Source organism: Bubalus kerabau, chromosome 11 (genome assembly GCF_029407905.1).
Source record: "Bubalus kerabau isolate K-KA32 ecotype Philippines breed swamp buffalo chromosome 11, PCC_UOA_SB_1v2, whole genome shotgun sequence".
Classification (NCBI taxonomy): domain Eukaryota; kingdom Metazoa; phylum Chordata; class Mammalia; order Artiodactyla; family Bovidae; genus Bubalus; species Bubalus kerabau.
This window is the reverse complement of record NC_073634.1, coordinates 78,231,135-78,256,357: the sequence shown is the minus strand read 5'-3', so window position 1 is coordinate 78,256,357 and position 25,223 is coordinate 78,231,135. Positions and strand designations below refer to the sequence as shown.

General features: G+C 50.6%; 1 protein-coding gene across 3 annotated transcripts in view; it reads left to right on the top strand.

The window, feature by feature from the left end:
* KLHL29 (kelch like family member 29) overlaps nt 1-25,223 on the top strand; it is a 238,969-nt gene that overhangs the window by 92,192 nt on the left and 121,554 nt on the right. For all 3 annotated transcript variants that reach the window (XM_055540832.1, XM_055540830.1, XM_055540833.1), the window contains exon 2: nt 2,446-2,775. In XM_055540832.1, the coding sequence (XP_055396807.1) occupies nt 2,491-2,775 (285 nt within the window). In that variant the 5' untranslated portion in view covers nt 2,446-2,490. The remainder of the gene's footprint in view (nt 1-2,445; nt 2,776-25,223) is intronic.

Sequence of the window (25,223 nt, the reverse complement as noted above, 5' to 3'; positions counted from 1 at the left end):
CTTGGTTTCAGTCCCCAGTTGGGGAACTAAGATCCCACACACTACAAGGCACGGCCAGAAGATTCAAAAGGCAGTAATAATAAAATAAACAAAGTTTTTTTTTAAAAGCCACAAGGGCTGTTGGTGGAGGATGGACAAGAAGGATGAAGCTGGGGGCAGAAGACCAGTTGAGATAATGTATGTGGGAGGCATGATTTGGGGTGAATGTGCAGATGGAGGGAGGCAGATTTTGAGAAACAACTAGAGCAACAGATGCAAAAGCCCTGCTGGGAGGTACGGGGACGGACGTGGGGACAGGCAGATGGCTTTCTCTTAGAGGGAATTCCTGAGAATGCATGTCTGGGCAAAAGAACAATGCGTTGATTTAAGGATGAACCAAGTTTAGGTACCTTCAGGCAGCAGGATGGGGGGCGTGGTGCAAGGCGAGGGAGGCTCCAGGAAACGTGGCTGAATGAGGTCGTCCAGGGACAGGGCGGAGGGTGGGAAACGAAGAGGAAATAGGGGCCCTTGAAAATGAGCCAAGAAAGAGGAGCCTGCTGCACAGACAGGAGGAGGGGTGGCAGAGGAAGGAGGAAAAATGAGAGAACGTAATGTCGACGAGACTGCACAGAGGAGCTTTCCAGAAGGTCGGCTGTGCCAAGAAGAGTGGGGAGGGGGGTTAAGGAAGACATGGGCATAAACTTCCCATTGGATGGGACAAATAGGTCCTTCTTGATCTCAGTGAGAATGACCCCAGAGGAGTGACCAGAGCCACACAGGAGTAGATGACCGAGCAGGAGCAGGGACCATGATCAGAACCAAGCATAGCCAGCTCTCCTGAGAACATCAGTTGGAAAAGTTTGTGAGGATAATCAAAGGGAGGTTCATTTTTATTTTGATGCTGTTACTATTGAATAGATGAAAAAACAACTTTTGTTACTATTGAATACAATTTTTGTGGCATGGTATAAGCTATGAAGCATAGCAATGAAATTAAGTGAGCCCACCATCCAACTTAACAGGGACAGTCATCTCTGCTTCAGGTGGACCTGCAGGCTTAGCCCAGGCTGTGGGGGGTCAAGTATCCAGCGGAGGGGACAGTGCCAAGATAGGGGACAGCTGCTACCAGGGCCCTGTCCGTCACAGCCTGGATTGGGTTGGCCCAGGCTCTGGTTCTGTAGCACTAGAAGCTGGCACCTAGGTCTGGATGTGCAAGGACCAGAGTGGTATCAGGCTTAACGTAAGTTTGTAAAATAAAGCGGTCCATGTACTAGTCAGCAATTCCAGAGCCCCCAGCCCGAGCTGAGCTGGACTGACAGGTTAGGAAAGTGAGCCAGGAGCTGTCCTTGACCTCCAGGAGCTCACACCCTAGACAGAAAGTGTGTGGAGAAAGGAAAAAAATCAAAGAGAACCACGTCGTGCCTGAGCTGGGAGCAGAGCTGGGGATGTGATATGCAGGGAGACAACACCTCAGTCTGCCCCTGGCGCCCTAGCACTAACTTCTCCCCTCTGCATGTGCCTCACTGAGGCCTCGCCCACTAGGACAGCCTTTCCTGTATCTTTACATCCTTCCTGACTGAGGGTGACTGGTGCAGAGCCAGGCAAGTCATGGTCATGCTGAGCAAAATTCAATCCCTGATGATACAGGAGGCCCTCGGGGTATCTGGTGTGTCTAGGTCTCCATGACAACAAGGAGGGCCTTATGTTCGGATATTCGGGAAAGCTGCATGGAGACAGTCTGGTTCACAGAGGCTGGGGAGCCCGGGGGACTCTGGTGCCAGCAACTGAGTCGCAGGTTATAAAAGAAAACTCTCAACTCCCTAAAGCTTAACACCTCGGACTTGAGTCCTACACTAAGTCACGGTCTGGAGGCCGGAGATCCTGGCCACATTCTCACCTTCTAGCTTTTGGACCTTGAGGGAATCACTTATTCTTAATGAGTTCCCTGGCCCATAAAGTGAGGATGACCTTCCCAACTCACAGGCCACTCTAAGGATCAAATGAGATCTGTTGTCAAGGTCCTCGTTCACCACAGAGTGAATCTCCCAACATGGCTGTTTCACCTTACCATAGGGTTGAGGATAACAGAGCCTGAGGGGTCCACAGGATCTTGTTTTCACAGCAGGGATTGGGGGGGACAAAGTCCTAGTAATAATTAGCAGGCACACGTCTGCATCGTCCAGGGCAATGTGATGCTACCGAACAGAAAGCATCACTTTAAACCATGACCGGATTCAAATCTCATTGACTACACTTCTGCCATGTGATCCTGGACCAATCATTTATTCCTCATCTGTGATGGGGCTAATGATCCATGCTTTGTGGGCTTGCTGTGAATATGAAATGAGCTAACGGTTTTGCGCCCAGAGAAGATGTTTAATGGGCACTGACAGCCGTGGCTGTCCTCGTATCCCGGCGGGGCTGCCCTTTGTTTAAACTGCCCTCCTCTCCACTCTCTGCCCACAGGTCCGGCCTCTGTTTCCCCGTGAGGAGCAGCCGCGGCCCAGCGAGATGTCCCGGCACCACAGCCGCTTCGAAAGAGATTACCGGGTAGGCTGGGACCGCCGCGAGTGGAGTGCCAACGGGACGCATGGGACCACCAGCATCTGCAGCGCCACCGCTGGGGCGGGGGGCAGCTCCGCCAGCAGCCTCAGCGCCCGGCCTGGCCTTCTGCCGCTGCCCGTGGTGCCCTCCCGACTGCCCACACCTGCCACGGCCCCCACGCCCTGCACCACGGGCAGTGGCGAGGCCATCACCAGCCTTGTGGCCAGCTCCGCCCCCGCCACCACCGCCAAGGTAAGACCCCTCTGGTGTCCGCTGCGAGCAGGAGCCGAGCAGGGGAGCCCTGCTCCCCCACAGTCCCCAGCCGGATGCTTCCTTCTCCAGAGTATGGGTGTCCCTGGGGCCGCGCCAGGCAACTGTTAAAGTTCACGTGGTTTTAGTTTCCATAAAGCCTCTCTCTCTGTGCCTAACTTGTAGGAAGACAAGCAGGTGCTGAGGCCGTGTGTTGTCCTCTGTCACATGGACAAAAGGCATTTAACCAGCGAAAGGGCTGTGAAACTCTAAGGTGGTGATAGAGGGTCTCTAAGTGGGTGACTGTAGATGGGTAAGACCCCTGGGGGCTCCGGTGACAAGTGTGCAAAAAGATTCTGCCCAGCAGTTGGTCCTAAATGGTCATAAAACTGCTGTGTATCAACCAGCGTTCGTACCAAGCATACGCACACCCAGGGTCCCCTCCAAGCCCCAGACAACCCCGTGACATCAGTACTTTTGTCCAGTTGAGGACACGGAGGAACCAAGTCTATGGGAGAGGTCTGAGGGGGGACCTTCCTGGAGGAACCCAGGCCTCAAGGGTGTCAGTTTCAGGTCATTTTTCCCTCTTCCAGAAGTGGCTCCAGCTCCCAGAAGCGACAGCAGAAAACAGTCTGGGTTACCAACCGTGACCATGGAAGTAAAAATGTCGCCAAGGCTCCTGCCTAGCTTCCGGCCGAGCTGGTGCCCCTCGGGCCACTCAGAGTCCCTGGAGGGACGGGCCCCAGGCTGGTGGCCGGAAGCCCATTCACGGCCACCCGGTGTCCTGGGCAAGCAGGCGCTCTGCAGGTCCCGTCACCTCTGCCAGGCATTCAGAGCTGCCTCCTAGGAGCCGTCTCAGGGCCAGCGTGTGTGTGTGTGTATGTGTGTGTGTGTCTAGTCTTTTGTGCTTTCATAAAAGTTGCAGGAAAAGTTAAAGGCAGGGGAGCCCCAGCCCCGGCCATTGTGAGGTGGCGGTGGTGTTGGAAAGTGGCGCTCCAGGTGTGCTGAGCCTTTGTCTCGGCGATTTTCAAAGCTCCCTTTCAGCCCCGCTTCCCATTAATAACTGTGAGTGCTGCCGACGCAGTGCCCGGCAGAGGCCCGAGACAGTGGAGCCACTGGAGGCCAGCTTGGAGCGCACTGACATCTTCGGCAGTGCCTTATTGATTTCATTTTCCTGTTATGAAAACACCGCCCCACTGAGGTGGAAAGGGAAGGAATGTTGGACAGGGGAGAGGAGACGGAGGCTTAATGTGGGCACGAGGCCCCTGGACCAGCCAAACACATTCCTCCCCAGGCGCCAGCCCCCAGGACGGCTCCGGGGGCAGTGACCTTGGCCCAGGGGACCCAGCCGGCCACCCCGCCGGCCGCATCTGGCAGCCGCTCAGCTAGGCCAGCTGTTGGCCATGTGGAGGATGGCAGCATCTGGAGCAGACGGCCGGGGTTCCAGGTGGACAGGGAGGAGCTGGGCGCGGGAGCCCTCTTGATGGTTTCCACCCTCTCAGGGATGGAGGCCTTTTTAGGGACAGCGTCAGGCTGGGCCTCTGGCCGGGGTTTGGGCTCTGCCAAGCCAGGGAAGTGGAGGGGAAACTCGGGGTGGGCCTGCCCTGCCCACACGGCTCCTGCTTTGCTTTCAAGCAGCTTGATATTCATCATCTCTGGCTGGGCCCCAAACCACAGCATACAGAGGAAAGGAACCCGGCCTCAGACAGAAAACAACAGCTGGGCAAGAAAAAGCTGGGTGGCTGGGAGGGGAGAGGGGCCAAAAGTTCACGCCTCTGTGGACAGCCAGCTCCTTGGCACACCTTCCCCCGTAACCATCTCCAGCCCAGTTTCACACCTGCAGAGGCTTGTCCAGTCAAGCAAAGGTGCCTGATTGCACCCTGGATTCCTGGGGTGCTCAGAAGGGAGTAGGGGCGGGCAGGGAGGACAAAATACAGCAGAGGCTTCCGTCCGGGGCCTTGGGGCTGAACTTGGGCTCTGGTTCCGTTCTGCCCTTCTGGCCTAACTGCCGACCCCCCAGACTCCTGTCCCCAGCCTATTTGTCTAAGCCGAGACGGGACCACATCGAGTGACAGGCAAGCCACCAGGAGGTATCTGTGGTTTGCCTGGTCGACCAGTTGCGTCTTCACTGAGCAGCCAAGGTTTGGCTCTTGCCCTCAGGAAACTCATGGGCCAGGATATAACAAATCTGCAGCCTGGATGGTGCAACCGAGTGACCCGAGGATGCCTCTCCCGTTGAGGCTATTGGCAGAGGCTGCTTTGTGGAATGGAGGGAGACAGACTCTGGAGCCAGACTGCCTGGATTTGAATTCCATTCTATCTCGTGCTGACTGAGTGACCCTGGGCCAGTTGCATAACCTCTCTGGGCCTCACTTCTGTAACATGGGAATAAGTGGTCGTACCTGCCTGTCAGAGTTATGAGGATCATGTGAGTTAAAACTCAAGTAAAGAGTTCAGAATCACATCAAGCCCGGCACACAGGACATGTCCTATAGAGCACTATGGTCATCATCATTGTCCCCATCTCCCAGGGGAGGCTTACGGGACAAGGCCACGCCCCGTAAGGAAAGGTGATCATTTTCTGGCCTCACCAAGAGGAAAAGGTAAGGCTTCAGATAAGAAAACAAGAGCTAGGCCCCAAGCAGGCAGGGACAGGAACTGAGTTTTTGAGTGGTTAAGCCTCAAGCTGGGGCTCCCCAGCTGGCAGTAAAGAACCCGCCTGTAAATGCAGGAGACATAAGAGACGCAGGTTCGATCCCTAGGTCAGAAAGTTCCCCTGGAGGAGGCCATGGCAACCCACTCCAGTGTTCTTGCCTGGAGAATCCCATGGATGGGGATCCTGGTGGGCTACGGTCCATAGGGTCGCAAAGAGTCAGGCACAACTGAAGCAACTTAGCATGCACGCAGGCCTTAAGCTGACCTTGTGACATGACCATGGTGACATGTCAACAAGACGGGCTGGAGGGAAGGGGGATCCAATGGGCCTCAAACAGAGACTGAGTTAGCACCACCTAGTAATGGGTGATGGCAGTGAGCACCTTAAAGCTTTTGTCAGCCATGGGCCCTTTCCTCCAAGAGAGCCCAGGGACTTTTTTTGTTGTTGTTTTTGGCTGCATCCTGTCTTCACTGTGTCATGAGGGATCTTTCATTGTGATGCATGGACCCTCTAGATGTGGTGCTCAGGCTCAGTAGTTGTGGTACACCCGTATAGTTGCTCCGTGCTATGGGGGAAATCTTACTTCTTAGGGATTGAACTTAGGGATTGAACCCAAGTGCTCTGAATTAGAAGGTGGATTCTTAACCACCAGACCACCAGGGAGGTCCTGAAAACCCAGTGTCTACTCAGGGCAGAGGCCCCCTCTGGTGGACGACTTGGGGAGGCAGGTAGCTGCATGGAAGCCAGAAGCAGAGCTGTGGCTTTCACTTCCTTTTGTGTATTCCTACCGCCCCGCCCCACGTGTGGCTCAGACAGTAAAGAACCTGCCTGCAGCGTAGGAGACCCGGGTTCGATCCCTGGGTCAGGAAGATCCCCTGGAGAAGGAAATGGCAACCCACTCCAGTATTCTTGCCTGGAAAATTCCGTGGACAGAGGAGCCTGGTGGGCTACAGTCCACGGGGTTGCAAAGAGTCAGACACGACTGAGCGACTAACACTTGCACCTCTCCACTTTCACTTTCAGCACCCCATATTGGTATATGCTGCTTGAATGTCCTGGCCCGGCTTCCTCGGTAGAGGGTCTAGTGCTGCGTGAGCCAGAACCACCCCTGAGATGACAAATGTTGGCACCTTCAGGCCTTAGCATCTGCAGTGAGCTGGACATGGAGCAGGGGGAGCGTCACAGCGTCTGCCGGCTGCAGGCACCCCCGTAGCCCAGGCCATCACCACCCACGTAGAGACGGCAGCCCCTTCATCTGCCCTGCCCAGTGTGGGGCTGCTTCTGCCCAGCGTTAGGGGCAGTCCTGGCTCTCCAGGGCGAGGAAGGCTGGCTGTGCTCCCAGCGGCTGCTCAGGGAAATGATGGCAATTCTTCTGTCACTGCAGCCTCCAGGCCTGAGTTGATCTTTTGGTTTCTTCCTTTTTCCAGGGCCTGAAGATTTCTTGCATGTTTTAGATGTAAGGCCGAAAGGCCAGTTGGACAAACACAACTCCTGGGTGACTGAAGCATGGTGAGGGCCTAGCCAGATACATACCACACACACACACACACACACACACACACTCACACACAGTCCAACACACACAGACACACACTTGCTCAGACTGATAAACTGCTTCCCTGGGGCATAGGTCAGCTCTTAATCCTCTAGGACCCAAGTTTCCAGAGCCCAAGAAAAGTAAGCATGCAACCCCACCCCTGTATTTTGTAAGTCAGAAGAGTGAGACTTTGAGAAAAAAAGACTTGCAGAGGTCACCTACGGAGTGAGAAACAGAACCAGCCTGGGCTGGCTCCTTCCCCAGCCCAGGCTGCCTGGCACAGTGTATTCACCATGGTAACCAACATTGCAGCATTGTTATGATAACTTTTCCCATCCCCTCATCCACCTAGCTGACAGCAGACACTGAATTTTGGCAAGAAAATGGGTATATTTACCTCTTGTGTTATAAGTAGAAAAAATCTAGGCTGAAGATTGTGTCAACTCAACATTGCACAGCTGGTGAGAACTTCAAGCCCTTGAGTCCAACAGAAATGGGTTTGAATCCTGTGTCTACCGCAGAGGAGCCAAGGACCTCTGCAAGCTTCAGTTTCTTTGTCTGTAAAATGGGAATGATAATGATATGTTTCTCATGGAAGTGTTGTGAGAATTGGTTAAACTAATATGTGCAGAAAAGCATAGACTAGTACCTGCCACTTGTTAGACACTCAATAAAAGTTCATTTTGGAAAGGTAAATGAGAAACTGAGTTCGACAAAGTATTCATATATTTGGGGGAGACCAATCCCCCTGTTGTTGGGAGCCAGTACTCTGGCCCTAGGCTCCAGGCAGTCAAGGGCCCAGGGGGAAAGTGCCGCTGAGAAGCACAACGGCTGCCAGGCCTGTTTATGGGATAGAAAGGAAACTCCACGGCCCTGCAGTTGCCGCTGCATGAAATTTAAATTATTCTCAGCAAACCTGCTTGACAGATGAAACAGAAAAGGGATGGCTTCATAAAATGCAATTTTGTTCTTGAAAGAATGGACTTTGCAGGATCCTCGCTGATGTCTGTGAAATGTATTGGGGGCTTTTCTCCACGTGGTCAGGAGCACTCATGCTGAAACATTCCCGTCATTCCTCAGAGCTAAACCCTTGAAAATAAATCTAGGCCGGGAAGAGAGAGACTTCGCCTGTGTCCCAGGCCTAGGGAAAACCAAAAGGGGCCATGGAATCTGCAGGCTCTCTCCTCAGATTTTTTGATATTTATGGGCATTTGAGGCTTTCAGGGGGGACCTAATGACCCCAGAGACAATGACTTCTTCACATGACCTAAATTCTTTGGAGAAATGTTCATCAGGGTGGGGGGGGGGGGGGGCGATGATCTGGGGTTGCTGTGGGGAATCATGAGAATGACCACAAGACCACCAGCAGAGGGGGCCTCCTCTCCTGTGGTTCTGGGGGTCCAAGAATGGATAGAAAAGCAGCTTTGCACAGTTGCAGAATGAGAAGTAGTCGTCTCTCGTCTCCTGTTTCCACATTGAAAACCAAGGACTACAGAGTGGGCTCAGTAAGTTGGGAGAATCACTCAAGCCCCTTTTATGGCACATTTCCAGACTGTGTGTGCTTCCCCAGAAGGCCGTTTCTTGCCCCATGAACAAAGGTTTGTGATCTCCCTTGTGATGCATTACCAGGCACTGATAATGCATTGTGAGACGACTTGTGCCTGTTCGTGCCCAGCTAATGGGTTTCGCCTGAACTTTAAGTGGCAGCCACAGTCCGGGTTGTATCCTCATTGACTTAAAATCCATCCGTCAGTCACGAAGTGTGTGCAAAATTGAAAAATGTCATGATTGCCCAAGCATCTGTTCCAAAGCCTGTAGTTCGGGCAGGGTAGATTTGAGTGGCTTGATTTCTTAGACTTTTGATGAAAGGGACAAAGAGAAGGGAGAAGGTTATATGTGTTACCATATTTGTAAGGGATGAACCATATCTATATAGAAGGCAGCTGTGGACTCTGAAGGAAGGTTGTGAGATGGGCTTGACTGGAGCCAGTTGTGTATAGAAGTTAGCTTTTGCTTCGTAACAACCATAAAACCATCCCAGTTCTGTGGGTTTGTTGTCAGTTCTGGACTGGGTTCTCTCACTTGCCTGTGGTCAGCTGCATGGTGGCTGATTGCTGGTGGCTCATTCTAGGATGGCCTCACTCACACATCTGTGCTTAGCAGACTGTTGGCCGAGACATCTCAGTTCTTCGTGTGGCCTGCCATCCTCTGTACAGCTATTGCAGGCTTGCACACTGGAAGTTCTCAGACTTCCAGGAGCAGTAAGAAGCCAAGGCTCAGGGCACAGGTGCCTGTGCTTGAGGAACTTTTGCTAAAATCCTGTTGGTCAAAGCAGTCACAAGGCCAAGTCAAATTCAAGTGGGAAAAAGGTCCTGCCTCTGGTTAGAAAGTGCTTCACCACATTGCAAAGGGGCAGACACCAAAGGACAGGAAGCCTTTGCGTTAATTCTTGCAATATGCAGCCCCCGCCCCCGTGCTGCCAGCACACTTGCTTAAACACGGTTATTCACTCTCTAGCTTCTGGCCAAGGCTTGCATTCCTCAAACGGAAAGAATAGGACCAATCCGATAAACCAATCTATATGGCCTGGTGGACAAAATCAACAGGGGACTGGCGTGACTTATACATACCTGGGTGACACCCAAGCCATCCACACCAAAAGCTGCCCTAGGGAGATCTGAAAGGAGACCCCTGGTGAGGATGGTGCTGCCATGGAGAAGGCAGTGCACCTGGCCCCCAGGGAACCATGCCCGATGCCGTTACCTTGAGAATGCCCCACCGGCAGGTCTTGGACCTCAGTCCTCAAGGCTCCAATGCATAACCCCATCACTGCCTCAGAGCTGGTGGAACTGAGACACTGCTCTTCCCAGGATATTCTCAAAGACAGATGCTAACCTACTGATTCAGAATCAAAAATTCACCCCCAAGGAGACCAACTTCGTGGACTTTGCCCAGTGAGAATCCACATAAGAAAACACATTTAGACCAGAAGACTTTCTGAGGAGCCTAAAATCAGGAAAGGGAGACAATTACATGATGCAAATATACAATAACTGCGGATCGGACAGAGCCCAGGCTCTTTCTCCCTAATAGGATAAATCCTGCACCATTCCCAAAAAAGCCCTTGGAAAGACCTCTTCTTAAATTAAATTAGGTTTTCTGCAAACAGCATCATTCAAGATGAACATAAATCTACTTCTTATTCAGTTTTAATGGTTTTCCCTGTTTCATTTAATTACTCATGTTGCAATTAAACAATTTTTTTTTCATTGTAGAAGGACAGTATTTTAGCTACATTATGGGTTAAATAGGCTTTGGAGAACTAGCCTGGGAATCTCATCACCATTTATAACATTGTTTTTTTATAGGGAAAGTATGTTCCAAAATCTAAACAGCCAAATTACAAATGAACTTTCAGAACCCAGCCCATTTGTTAACTGGAAACTGTCTGTAATGCTAAAAATAACTCAGGGAAACAAGCATTAAAAAGGAGAGCTGAATGCCCCTTGGTCTCATTTGTTCACCATCAGCATCTATGGATTCAGTTTTGTTTCAGCGAGGAGGATCTCCTCCAAACTCAGGCAGACCCTACCCCTGCTTTACTCACTGTTGTGATACCGGTGGCCACATCGGCTTGAGTCCTCCCCGAGCTTCATGCCACCGTGAAGGGTCATTGTGGAGTCCCTGCAGAGTGACGCTGATGTAACATAGCAGAGTATCCATTTCAACACCGTATTCGCTGCCCTAAAATGAAGGCTTAGGAGAACTCTCTGTATGGCTCTGCTGCCATGTCCAGTGGTCCAGGTACATTCACTTACACTGGGAATCTGTACTTCTAGAACTCGTAGGCAGGAAACCTCATTTTCCTCTGGCAAATAAAGAGCCATGACTGGGACTTCCCTGGTGGCCCAATGATTGACTCTACGCTTCCACTGCAGGGGGCACAGGTTTGATCCCTGGTTGGGGAACCAAGATCCCAGCATGTCTTGCAGTACAGCCGTAAATAAATAAACATAAAAAATAAAGAACCGTGAGAACCCAGCAGAGCATCAGTCTACATTCAGAGAAGCCTGCCACACACCTTTCTTGATGATTGGGGTAGGGGGTCCTGCCTCCCCAGCCTCCCCTCTCCTAATGCTTCATGAGATGATGGTTAGGTGTTTTGCACCCGCTAGCACCATAACAGGAGTCCTAGGAGCTGGGAAGGAAGCAAGGTGCCCACTCCAATCACAGAAGGCCAGTCATCAGCACCTCTCTCCCTTAAACTGCTAGCTGATGAGTACTACAGTCCCTTAAGGAGAGCACTCTCTGTCACCACATGACCCCTTCCTTGCCAGACCTGCTCCGAGGCCCAAGCAGCTTGGTTAAGCTTGCTGTCCTCTTTTGTTTCCAGAAGGCCACAGGGGTTTCCCCATGCCCCCACCCTGTGGGGCTGCCAGCAAGCAGAGTGCTCCATGCCCTGCCCAACTCAGCACCAGACTAGCATCAGATAAGAACTCCTTTACCAGGTGAGAAGTGGCCCTAAAGCCAGCAGGCTAGGGGATAGGAGGTAGAAATAGGGAAGTAGAATGGCCAAGCCTGTGAGTGGGTCGAGTGGCCCTTGCTGTGAGGGTGCAGAAGGTGGAGAACCACACCAGACTTGACAAAGTGACCTTTGAGGTCTGTGGTGGGGGTTGCTGGCTGTCTACCCAGCCTCAGTTCTGTTCAGGCAGCCACCACTTCCTATACTTTGGGAAAGCAAACCCTGGTCCCCACTGGGATTATGGTGGTTCAACACCAGGCGTGGCAATCCCATTTCCCTTCCCCGTCAATGGTTCAGGAAGGGTCATGGACCCAGTGCTGGCCAGCGGAACATGAGGGTAATCCTATCTGGGGGCTTTGGGAAAGGTTTTCTTGCCTGTAAGGAAGAGTCACAGAAAAAAGAAATCCTTCTTCCTCTGGACATGGTCATGTCTGGACATGATGCCTAGAACTGCTATAATCATCATGCTACAAGCCTGAGGGTGAAGCCAGCACACAAGGAAGAGAAAAACAAGAGAATTCCAGAAATCTGGCACCAGAGCCCGAATGCTGCCGCCCTGCTTGCCTCTGGGCTTTTGTTACCTGAACTAATACCTATGCTGGTTGTATTTTAAAAATAAATTATTTTTAAAACTGTCTCCACAGCACAGACAGTTCCCAAGCAACAGTATAGATGTCTTCTTCCACCTCCCAGACCTCACCTGACACACTGGCTGCTAAAAACGGCTGCAGTGGCCTTTGTGATGCTCTCTGCCTGTTACTCATTGATTTCAGCTCTCCGCGGTGTACAGGGCTTCTGCTGTCTGTTGCTTCCCTGAATGCCAACACCAGGGCACAGCTTGCAGCCCCTATACTTCATGGGGCCATGTTTCTGTCTGAGTGGAATCTAACACCTTGGGTACCTGAGCCATGGGGTCATTTGAGCACATCACCCCTTTCACCCACTTTAGCCACATGAGAGGAGCTCTCAGGCTTCAGGGCCTCTGCAACTTGCCATTTCCTCTTTCCAGAATTTTCATTCCCTCTCTTGCCTGCCCAGAAACACTCTTGTTCATCCTGCAACTGACACCCTAAATGTTAACACCTCTGTGGTGAAAAAAAATACTATAATTTCTTTTTTCCCATGACACTTTTGTTTATGTCCATATAAATACCTATAATATATGGTACCTATCCATTTATTAATTTGTCTCCTTACTAGGCAGTGAAGTCCATAGGAGTAAGGTCCACATGATACCCAGTATATAAAGGTTCTCAATAAATATTTGAGGACAGAATGAATTTAGGCATATGAATATTTATTCTTTTTGTCGTTCAACTGATAAGTCATGTCTGATTCTTTGCAACCTCATGGACTGCAGCACGCCAGGCTTCCCTGTCCTTCATTATCTCTCAGAGTTTGCTCAAACTCATGTCCATTGAGTCAGTGAGGCCATCCAACCATCTCATCCTTCATCGCTCTTTTCTCCTCCTGCCCTCAATCTTTCCCAGGAACAGGGTCTTTTCCAATGAGCAGGCTCTTCACATCAGGTGGCCAAAGTATTGGAGCTTCAGCTGCAGCTTCCAATAAATATTCAGGGTTGGTTTCCTTTAGGATTGACTTGTTTGATCTCTTTGCTGTCCAAGGAACTCTCAAGAGTTTTCTCCAGCACCACAATTAGAAGGCATCAATTCTTTGGCACTCACCCTTTTTTATGGTCCAACTCTTATATTCATACATGACTACTGGAAAAACCATAGCTTTGACTATTCTGACCTTTGTCGGCAAAGTGATGTCTCTGCTTTTTTATATGCTCTCTAGGTTTGTCATATCTTTTCTTCCAAGGAATAAGCATCTTTTAATTTCATGGCTGCAGTCACCATCCACAGTGATTTTGGAGTGATTTATTCTTTTATTTAGCACCTATTGTGGGGGTAGGTAGGACTACATGCCTTTGACCTCAACTTTACCCACATCTATCTACATGGTGGATGAGTCTTCAAAGAGGAGTAATTCCAGTGTCTGCCTGTGATAAGGATGACGATGAGACCTGCATGTGAGCCAGACTGAGGGCCCTGTGGGCTCACTGTCGGTGTTGCAACTAACAAAGCCATGCTGGCCATACGGATTCTCCGCATCAAGGTCTTCACCCTGGGTTCCACACCTCTTCCCTTCTCTCATTTGGAGTCCTGGGACCACAACTTCTTCTCTCAAGTATTCATACCTCCTTGAGATTTTTCTCCCATTTACCTCTAATTCCCTGCAGTTTATATTTGTTTCATTTAAAGCATTTGTGCAGTCATTATTTTGTTCCAGGCACTGCTCAACATTAACTTTCAATTTATTTACTTGTTTATTTATTCGGCCGAGTCGGGCCTTAGTTGCGTCATGCAGGATCATCACTGCATCATGCAGGATCTTTCATTGCAGCACACAAACTCTCTGGTTGTGACTCAGGGGCTCCAGAGGGGGCGATCTCAGTAGTTTCAGCACACAGGCTTAGTTGCCCCAGGGCGCATGGGATCTTAGTTCTCTGGCCAGGGATCAAATTCACTTCCCCTGAATGGCAAATCAGATTCTTAACCCCTGGACCACCAGGGAAGTCCCCAACAGGAATTTTTAAAATTCTCATCACAGGCCTCTGAGGTCATTATGATGACCATCACTTAGAATGAGAAAGACCAGGGGACTTGTCCAAGATCAGCAGGGCTGGGACTCAGCCCTGGGCAGTCCAGCTCCAGGATCCAGGCATCTAGCTCTATATGGGCCCCCTTCGCACAGTCCTCAGTGAAATCTGTTAACGTGAGTAACTGGCTGAACATCTTCCCATGAACGTCTCCCCTGGAGTCAGCAGCATCTCCTAAAGAGATAGCATGGGCTCCCCACTGAAGCAGGTAAGCGCATCAACAGCTTGAAACAACCACAGATGTCAGGACCAAAGCATGTTTAGGACTGCAGAGTCCAGCCCCACACCTCCCAGGGGTGACGAACCAAGCTGAACCAAGCTATGTGGGAGGTGTAGACACAGCTTAGATGCAGGATCCTGGGGAATACTGAGCCTCAAGACCACATCTCTTTCTCAGGGTTTCTGTGTTGGCCCATGACACTGTGCACAGCTGGTGTCCACATTCATGGCTGTGTTCAGACTGCTCTGGCCTGTTCCATTCCAGAAGGCCTGTCTAGATCATCAAAACTACCCACAGGCATTGCCGGGTAGGCTTGGAGCAATACCAGCAATATCCAACCTCAAGGGGGCGCTCTCTCTTGGTGCCTCAGCCGTTCCCATGGTTTTAAACATGGGCTGGGCCCTGGAGATGCCATGGAATCCTGGCCTTTAACTTCAGACAGGACTGAAGCAGCTGTGACTTATGGCTGCCTTTCCTGTAGGGTCAGCACAGCTTTGGGGGAACAGAAAAAAGAACAGGAAAAGGTAACTGTTACCATCTCCCTTCTGGGAGGCATTCTTCCCAGGAATGGTGGGAAGACCCCAGGTCAAAGGGAGGAGATCGGGTTCAAGGCCCAAGTCCATGTTTCACTGGATGAGTTACCTCAAGGCAGGACACTTAAGCTCTCCAAGACTCCGTTTCCTTACCTATAAGGTGGACACAACAGTGCCCACTTCACTGGACTGTTGTGAGGTCCACAAGAAAGAGCAAAGCAAATACACTTTATAAAAATACATGCCCTCATTCATACAGACAGAAAGGAGCTCAGTGGAGGATGGGGAGTTACTATTTAATGGGTACACTTTCTGTTTAGGGCCATGAAAAAGGATTAGAATAGTGGTGATGTTTGCATGGCATTGTGAATGTAATGACTGCCACTAATTGTGTACTATAAAAATGGTAAAAATGGCCAATTCTGTGTCATTCATATGTGACCACAGCGAAAAAAAATTAGAAATAAAGAAGTGCCCGGCCATCAGAAGAGAGAGGAAATATCTGTGTAAATCCAGGCAGAGCTGACTCATCATGGAATTTCCTTTATGCAGAGAAATGAGAGCACCAGCCACAGGGTCTAGAATGGCGGACAATCGAACGAAGATGCCTGACCCAGACCGATGCTGGCTGGATTTACATGTGGGGAAGAACCCCTGAGGAACAGGCAGGAATGCGGCCGGGCCTCCAGGAGTGGGGCCTGGGTGACAGCAGGGTTGGTGTCACGGAGGAGTCCTGTCCTGACTCACCAGGTGGCCTTGCTGCCTTGGGAGGATGCTCAGCCTTCCCACTCTCAGCAGGTGACCACCAAGCACGGCGGGGAGCCACACGCTGAGGAAGGAGGGTCCTGGGGGATGATGGAGCCATTGGAAGCTGTATTTGTGATCATTTTCTCCAGCACCTCAAGACCTGGGGCTGCAGGTGAAGTCTCAGCTGTGTCGCATTCAAGAGCAATTATAAATCTCGCCAGCTGTATATTCTGGACATGACACATGACCTCCCTGGCACAAGCATGCACTTTCCTCGAGAACTCAGAAGCCATCCTAGGATGCAGTTCAGGACTGCTGGCCAGCCAGGGCCCCAAACATGTCCTTGAGGTCACTAATGTTTGTTGAATGCTCTCTAGTAGGGCCGGCCGGGGTTCTAAGTGTATGCATTCACTGCCTCCCACAATAACTGTACAAGGTGGGCGCCGCGCTCACCCTCACCATATAACCCAGCCGGGAGGTGCAGCGCCCAGGCTCACATTGTGAGCACCCTTCCAGCCCGCTTCCCGACTCCTCGTGTTGCTGCCACGATGTGGAGACACGGCCTGCCGTGGGGCGGGAACAACCTGGATCTGATGGTGCCTGGGATCCCGAGAAGAGAGCAGAGGTTGGGGAAGCCTCGAGCCCCACAGCTTACTCACCTCAACTGAGCTTGGGGGCCGGGGGACCCCCCCAGCTCTGGCACCTCCACCCCAGCAGGAGCAGACAGAGTCTGCGCCGCCATCGCCTCGTGCGTCAAGAATATGCTGAACGTATGATTTTTTATTCTCCCACAACATTAGGCTGAGGAGAGAGAGAATATTGGGCAAAATATATTGTACCCATAATTCATATTAATGGGAATTCAATAGTGGCAACGTGTCACGTGCTGAGATGAGAAGGGAATATTGTGAATATTGTGTTACAAAGGCATTAAAGAGGCATTATGAATTAGATTCCATTCCACCACATCATGTTCCTTGTAAATAATTGAGGAAGACACTGGTGCTCGGAATTTGGGTGCATCATTTCTGAGATCCCAGTGGTTCTCTCCCCAGGCTGATGGGGCCCCTTGATCTGACAGCTCACACGGCTGTGGGAAAAACCTGTGCAAGGCCGGTCCAAAGGTTCCCTAAAATTAGCATCAGGCTTCCAAGAAAACCCTCCTTCCCAGCAGAGATCAGGAACTGCCGCATCCAACACCAGATGCTGGGTTTTTCTTGCAAACTTCCCCAGAGTCTGGATATTCTGTGTTGGTTTCCTCCAGTCTGTGGAACCCTGGCTTTGCAGCCAGGACCAGGCGGGCTCTGCTTGGCATCACGGGGTCAGCAGCACCCTTCCCACTACTTCTCACACCCACCTTTGCCTGTCTTAGGGGCAGAGATTTAAACACCCATACATCCATGGTCCAGGAGCTGGTCATGCATCAGCTGCTTTGGCCCCGGTAAAGCAAGCCCTGGCCAGTGACACCCGTCTCCAGTGGGTCTCTTGGTCCTGCTCTGTGGTCCCAAAAGATCCATTACCTGCTGGCTGCACCACCCTCCAGTGTCTTCACATGGCCCTGACTAATGCCAGGCTCCATCTTTTGTCTTTGAAGTCAAGAACTTGGCTTGAAGCAGTGGCCTGGCTGCCCCCAAGAAAAATCTGAAAGGAGAGTATGAGAGGGAGCCCCAAGCCTCTTTTGCCCCAAATGCAGAGCTGGACAAAGCAGGTGGACACTCAGCCCATGCCTCTGGCCTTGTTCAGAAGCCCCTCTGACCAGGGACTCCAGGAGCTGAAAAAATTTTCCTGTGACCACTGCTAAATTTATGGGGAGTTCTGAAGCAGCTGGTCACTGGTAAGTTAGTGATTCCCCTTTATCATTAGAGACATTGTTCCCGGATTGCAACTTTGAGTAGAGCTCCTGGAGTGACTAGAGAGAGGAGGCGGGTGGGCATGTAAGAGGCAGTCAGGGTCAGAAGGTTTTTCACGTGGACTGTGGGACAATCAGTAGGTTAGCCCACCACATTCATTCACCTTAGTGGGGACACGCGATGTGTAAACACACCAGCTATGAAGTACCAACACGCCTCCACCCCAGCACAGTGATGGGACGAGGAGCCTTGACTTCAGTGTCAGCCTCACTGCTTTTAAACCCTGATGCTTCAGCTCTCTGCATGTATTCATGCTAAGCCACTTCAGTCGTGTCCGACCCTTTGCGACCCCATCGACTATAGCTTACCAGGCTCTTCTGTTCATGAGGTTCTCCAGGCAAGAATACTGGAGTGGGTTGCCATTCCCTCCTCCAGTTCAGCTTTCTAGCTGTGTGATTTTTAGCAAGTTGCTTAGTCTCTCAGAGCCAGGTTTCCCTTTCTATTAAAGAGGATAATAATATAGTCAACTCTATTGGGTGGTGAGGGCAATTAAATCAATTAGTAATGGGACTGTCTGGTGTCTAGTACACAATCCATAGGTGTGATCTGCTATGATGGCCACAGCCTTCAAAGTGTGGCCTCCCTTCCCTTGAGACAAAAGATTCTGTCTTCTTAGCTTTTGCATTGCTAGCATCTCACACTGGCCTGCTATGTGCTCAGTAAGTATGTGTTGAATTATTAAACTGAAGTGTTAGAAGAAGGTGGAAATTCACTCGCTTTACAATAAAAAAATAGTTGTGCACTTTTGAAAATCATATTCCACCTTTCCGTGGTCATATATTCTCATTTCAGAGAAGTGCTGTGACTGCCTCTAGTTCTTCGTGTGCATCTCCGTGATTGTAGTCAATAGCTACAAATAAATTCAATACGTTTTGAAATACACCAGTTCCTCACTGATTCAAGGAGTCCCAAAGTAGGGCATTTTGCAAAGCAATTACTGTGCTTCCATGAAATGAAAAATCATCTCCTGCATTCGATGATCTCAAATCCAGGACTTGCGTCCTGAACAGTCGGTCCTGGGCTCCAACCCACCTTCTGCTTGTGAGTGGTTGTGATGGTAGTTGTGTTTTTGCTGTTGTTTTGCTTTTTAAACCATTTATGGAGATCCAGGCACCATGCCAAGAGTTTGCCATGTTCTGTTTCAGTTCTTACAACAACCTCATGTGAGCCCACAATTAACCCCATTTCACACATGAGCAGACAGAGTTTCAGAGCCTGGGCAACTTGTTCATAAGTGCTAGAAATGGGACTTGAACTCAGACCTTTCTTACTCCAAAGCCCATGCCTCTGACTCCCAATTCTTTTGCTTGGATGTCTCCCCTTAGACATCTGCCAGGACCCTCAAATAGAAAATGCCCAGGATTAAACCCTGTCGCCTCAGCCTCAAACTGCTTTCTCCTTCTGGAACTCCTGGCTCAGGGCCAGGTCCACCACCCACACAGCTGTGTAAGGGACTGGGACTCTCCTTCTCCATCTTCATCGCATCACCTCTCCTCACCATCTGCATCACCTCTCCTCAGCACCCCCATCACTGCCCATCAGGTCCACCTTCAGATGTTTCTCAAGTCCACCCATTTCCTTGTTTCCACTTCACTACCATGGTCCAGATCATATCACCTGGGGAACAGAGGAAGCCTCCCTGCCTGTCTCCCTGCCTCCAGTCTGCCCACTCTGTCTCATCCATTCTCCCCATCACTGAAAAACTGATCTTGCCACACCTGCTTTTAAAAAGTGCAATTACTCCAAACTGGCCCTGAACATAAAGCAGCTTAGGGCCCTCAGCGATCCCATCTCCACTCAGTTTGTGTCCCACACTTCAGCCCAGCTTCAGCTCCAAGCCCTGACTCTGACACAGGTGAGCTCGGCCAGGGCGTGTGTGGGAGCCCGTGGTACCACACGAGGCAGAACATGAATTGGGAAGGACACCGGTCTTAAAGACAGATAGCCTTGGGCGCACATCATTGGTCAGTTGCTTAACCGTTCCGTAGCCTCATTTACCTCATCTGTAAAATGGGGGCAACAACAATACTACCTTAGAGGGACTGTGTAAGAATTTCGGAAATTCTGGGTAAAAAATTCTTGCCCATCCCTGGGCAAACAGGAAGTGCTCAGTAATGCTGGAGGTGGTAGTGCCAACGTGTAAAATACGGGTTTAGTTGTTTTTTAATTTAATCTTTTTTACTGAAGTATGGTTGATTTAAAATGTTGTGTGCATCTCTGCTGTACAGCAAAGTGACTCAGCTATACGCATAGAGACGTTATTTTTTTTGTATTCTCTTCCATGATGGTTTTTCACAGGATGTTGAAGGTAGTTCCCTGTGCTCTATTGTTTATCCATTCTATATATAATAGTCTGCATCTACTGATCCCGAACTCCCAGTCCTTCTTTCCCCCACTCCCTGCCCCTTGGCAAGCACAAATTTGTTCTCCATGTCTGTGAGTCTGATAATATGGATTTAGTTTTATAGAGAAATTCCCTGGGGGGTAATTTTTTTTTTTTTCAGATAAATGGACTCTTATCAGAGAAAACGCAAAGTGTGAGCATTTAACCACTGACGCCTTGCTGGTTTCTCCCGTGCTCTTCAGATGCCTCTTGCCTCGTGGGAAAGCTCTAGTGAAACTCTGGCCTTTCTCGTGTATGTGCGTGGTCCTCTCCTGGCCCCCACCATCCTGCCTGCCTGCCCTGCCAGTGTGGGGCACATTGCTGGAATTCTCTATCGTTTAGTCATCCTGCAAATGTACTCACTTTGTTTACTGAGATGGTTCTCTGGCCTGTCCATTTGGTGTGGATTTTTTTTTTTTTTTCCAATTTTTGGCTGTGCTGGGTCTTTGCTGCGCACAGGCTTTCCCTAACTGCAATGAGCAGGAGCTGCTCTCTAGTCGTGGTGCCTGGGCTTCTCATTGCAGTGGCTTCTCTTGTTGCAGAGCACAGGCTCTCGAGCGTGGCTCACAGGCTTGGTTGGCCCAAGGCATGTGGGATCCTCCCAGACCAGGGATGGAACCTGTGTCCCCAACATCGGCAGGCGGTTATGGGCTTTTGTGAAGGCAGTGTCCCTCCCCATTGTAGCTATCTCATTTGTGGTGAAGGACAAGCCAGTCACAGGCAGTGACCACACATCAACCCCACTCTACAGCCACCCCTGCCTAGCTCAGCGCTGCGGAGCCAACAGCATCGCTGTGTTTAAGTGCTGGGGTTCACCTTTGGAAAACCCTCCCAAAACACAAGCACTCATTAAGTGGGTTGCATTCTGATGACCTGAACTGTAGCTTGTTCTGAAGCCTCCCCCATCTGAGTGCAGCCCTCTGGCCGCTGCACCGGCCTCGCTTCCCTCAGACTCCCAGTCAGAGTCAGGAAACCAGAGGTCCCACCCAGAGGTTAACACCGCTGCCCTGGGCTCCCACCTCCCGTAGTCTGCTCACCAGGGTGGGCCACAAAACAAGGAAGAAAAATCTTTTGCGACTGGAAAAATAGGGCTGCTGCTGTTTTATGGTGGTGTGGTTTATGGTTTTCAAACATTTTAATTAGTTTCATTTTTTAATATAAATGCACCCTGATGTTTTGTGCAGGAAGGGCACAGTTCTTAAAATCTCAGGAATAAAGTAGGAAAATGACAGATTGGCTATTAAAGTGTCACACTCAGACATGTTATTATTATTATTGTTATTTAACATTTCTAAGCACCAGCCCAGAGCCAGGAATGGTGGTGGAGGGTGGAGGGCGAGAAGGCCTGGTAGTGTCTCAGGGCCATGAGTTGGGGGGGCTTCCTGGGAATGGCAGTGGATTTCACAGCTGCCTGAGTGGCCCTGCCCCACAAGGGACTTCTTGGGGTTCCAGGCAGCCATCTGCTTTGTGGTCTGAGAACACAGCTGGGGGATCTGGGCTTCGTGCCTCAAACCTGTCCTCTGCTCACTTGAGACCTTGCCAGAATTTCCCAACCCCACCAGCCACACCAGCCTCACCAGCAGCCTCACCAGGTAGGAATCTGATCTGTATTTTAAGCAGGAGCTCTGTGATGACCTAGATGGGTGGGATGGAGGTTGGGATGCAATGAGAGGCACAAGAAGGAGGGGATGGATATATCATATACATATAGCTGATTCACTTTGTTGTACAGCAGAAACTAACACAGCATTATAAAGCAATTATACTCAAAAAAAAAAAGGACTTCCCTGGGGGCACAGTGGATAAGAATCTGCCTGCCAGTACAGGGGACATGAGTTTGATCCCTGGTCCGGGAAGATTCCACATGCCGAGGAGCGAATAAGCCCATGGGCCACAACTATTGAGCTCACGCTGTCGGGCCCGCCAGCCACAACTACTAAGCCTGTGAGCTGCAACTACCGACGCCTGTGTGTCTGGAGCCTATGCTCCGCAATGAGAAGTCACTGCAATGGGAAACCTGCGCTCCCCAACCAGAGAGTAACCCCTGCTCTCTGAGACTAGAGGAAGCCTGCTTGCACAGCAACAAAAACCCAGACCCAGCACACAGCCAAATAAATAAATTTTTAAAAAACAAAGTGATCGAACATTAAAAAAAGAAAAAAGGAAAGAATGGGCCTCCTCCGAAAATGCCCATCCCATCTTTAAAACATATAAATTAATGAGAAAGCAGAGTTAGGATTTAACATCAGGGCCCTGTCTGTGAAGTGGGTTGAACAGTAATCCTCCAAACCAAGTGTCCACCCAGAAACTCTGAATGTGACCTTACTTGGAAATAGGGTCTTTGCAGGTGTAAAGTGAGGTTCTCAAAGTAAGATCGTCCTGGATTGGAGTGAGCCCTCAAACTAGCGGTGAGCATCATTTTGAGAGGACGGAAAGGGAGAATTGACACGCAGAGAGGACAGCCATACGAAGACTAGAGACTGGAGTGATGCTGCCACGCCCAAGGAATGCCTGGGGCCAACAGAAGCTGGGACAGATGCCACAGCATTCTCCCTAGGGCCTTCAGAGAGCTTGTGGCCAGCTGACCCCTTGACTTTGGACATTTGGCCTCCAAAACTGAGGAAGAATACATTTCTATCACGTAAGCCCCTCAGCTGGTGGCAATTTGCCAAGGCCACCCTAGGAACCTGCTACAGTGCAGGCGAATCCCTCTTCCCTGGATCTCCTTAAAGAAGGCCCACCCAAGCAGGAGCTGGGCGTTTGGGCCCTTGATGCTCGGAGTTTAACCCCAGGGCCAGATGGCCTGCTGACCTCCTCTCGGCCGAGGTGAGATGAAACACCATCACACCTTTTTCCTCCATGTCAAAAAATGTTCCCAAAAGCTTTCTACTGACCACCTGCCTGCTTCCTGTAACACAGGTGCTCCAATTTAGAAAACTTGCAAAGTGCAATTAAAGCGAGCTTCTCCAGCCCTCCCACACCCTTCTCACTACCTATGGCAGTAGGCGCAGAGGCTCATGGACGCGTGTTGTTGTCTGAAAAGAGAGGTGTGGATTTATGAGCGCCGGGCGAGCCTCGCACTGTGTTCTTAGTCACTCAGTCGTGTCCGACTCTTTGCAACCCCGTGAACTGTAAGCCACCAGGTTCCTCTGTCCATGGAATTTTCCAGGCAAGAATACTGGAGTGGGTTGCCCTTCCCTTCTCCAGAGGATCTTCCCAACCCGGGGATTGAACTTGGATCACCTGCATTGCAGGCAGATTCTTTACCAGCTGAGCCACCACTGTGGCCTCCATGTAAAGTGAGCCTGTGTCAGATCTCTTGTTTAGCTGGAGTAAGAAAATGGGAACAGACAGGTCCTATTGGTTATTCCTCTGCAGAAGCCTCTTGATCAAACTCAGAGAGCCATCCAGTAAATTCTATAAATCAGAAAACCCCGCAAGTCAAATAAAAGCTCTGAGCACCAACCACTTCCCGCTTCTCAGCAACTTTCACTCAGAAGAAAATTCTCTTTGCAGCCTCCTCTGCCCCTATTTATGTCATTGTAATTGAAAGGAGAAGAATTTGCCAGAGCCATGGTCTCAGCCACTCCTCATCTTCACAGGTGGCACGTGGACCATGTTATTGCTAGCAGATTGGTTTACAGAACCACAGGAATGTGCTGGCCCCAGGGATCCGAGGTTGGCCCTCCTTGGGCCTCTCCAAACCCACATACCTGCCTAGACCCAAATGTGAGCTGGGGTTTCTGGGCCTGTCTCAGAAGGCGACAGATCCCCAGGTCAGCTCCTTCGGCCCGTTCAGTGTTTTTTCCAGCTGTCCCCGTGAGTCTGGGAGTGAGATTAGTCTGCAGCCCAGTTGCTTGCCCACCTGTTGCTGGCAGCCCAAAGGCCTTAGTGGGGCAGGCATCAGTGCTGCTTCAAGAATATTTATTCTTCAGTCCTTCTGGGGTTGGAAGCAGAGTGGTGCATGGTGATCCTGGACAAAGGCCACCTCCTCCTGGGTTCGCCCCTGGGGATTGGGGCAGTGGGAACTCTGGGAGTAGAGAATTGAGGTTTGGGGAGCATTGGCTCGAGTTACTTATGTCTGGGAAGTGATTTCACGACATCGGGTTTAATTTATCTGGAGGAACAGCTGCATCGTTTGGGCTAATCACGTCCATCCAAGCCCTTGGCGATTGAAGCAGTTTCAATCTGGCAGTGCTGGAGGCACAGAGACTCGGGGATGACCGTGGGAGACAGAGAAAGTCAGGGGCAATACCACTTGGAATGGAAAATTATGTACACGCATACGTGCTCCATTGTCTGTCATGTCTGACTCTTTTTGACCCCATTGGACCGTAGCCCAGAAGGCTCCTCTGTCCATGGGATTCTCCAGGCAAGAATACTAGAGTGGGTTCCTGTGCCATCCTCCAGGGCATCTCCCTGACCCAGGGATCGAACCCGTATATCCTGCATGGCAGGTGGATTCTTCATTATATTTGGCCTCAAACAAAGAGATTAAGTGGAAGATGCAGATGATGATCCCAGACCACACCAGAGGAAATGGCCATCAGTGGGCACAGACAAGCAAGGGGATCTCAGAGGTCCTCGGTAAGGCCAAATAAATGAATAGATGGGCTCTGTTGTCCTTGTCTGCCAGAGACTGCTGTGAAAAACAGGGCTGTTAAAGGTCAGGGTGTTTCTTCCAAGCCCTCAGCAACATGGCAGCTGAAATCCGTATAAGAAAGAAGATAGGAGGTGGAATCCGTTACTGAAAGATTCTTGGAGTCTGGTGGTGGCTGAGGCTCACTGCTAACCGAGAGATTTATGTGACAAGATTATCAATGGTATTAAGCACATTTAGAAGAGAGGATTATACCTACTTCTAGGTCAGTTCCGTGTCACCAGGCCCCTGTCTGGCTAGCATATTAACAGATGGACTGCTGGCTGCATGAAGGTGAAGTAAATATTTGCACAGTCACAGGAGGAGGGGAGGCTCGGATGATGGGTTCAATGCTGGGTGGTTAGTTCAAACCGAAGAGAAGCATCTGTCTGGGGGGGTCTCTGTCAAACCTGAGGAAGCTCCATTTCCACCTTCTCCCATTTCTCCCCCCACCCCTGGTGGTTTTCCCAGATCTGTGCCTCAGCAAACTCCCTCACCAAGAGGAAAGGACTACTTGTAACTGGAAACAGAAGGCCGGAGTTGGGAGGCATCTCGGGGTAACAGGAACGAGGCTGTACCCAGCCCACCATACACGTTCCGAGGAGTAAACTTGTACTCACTGGCCAATTCCTCTTGAAG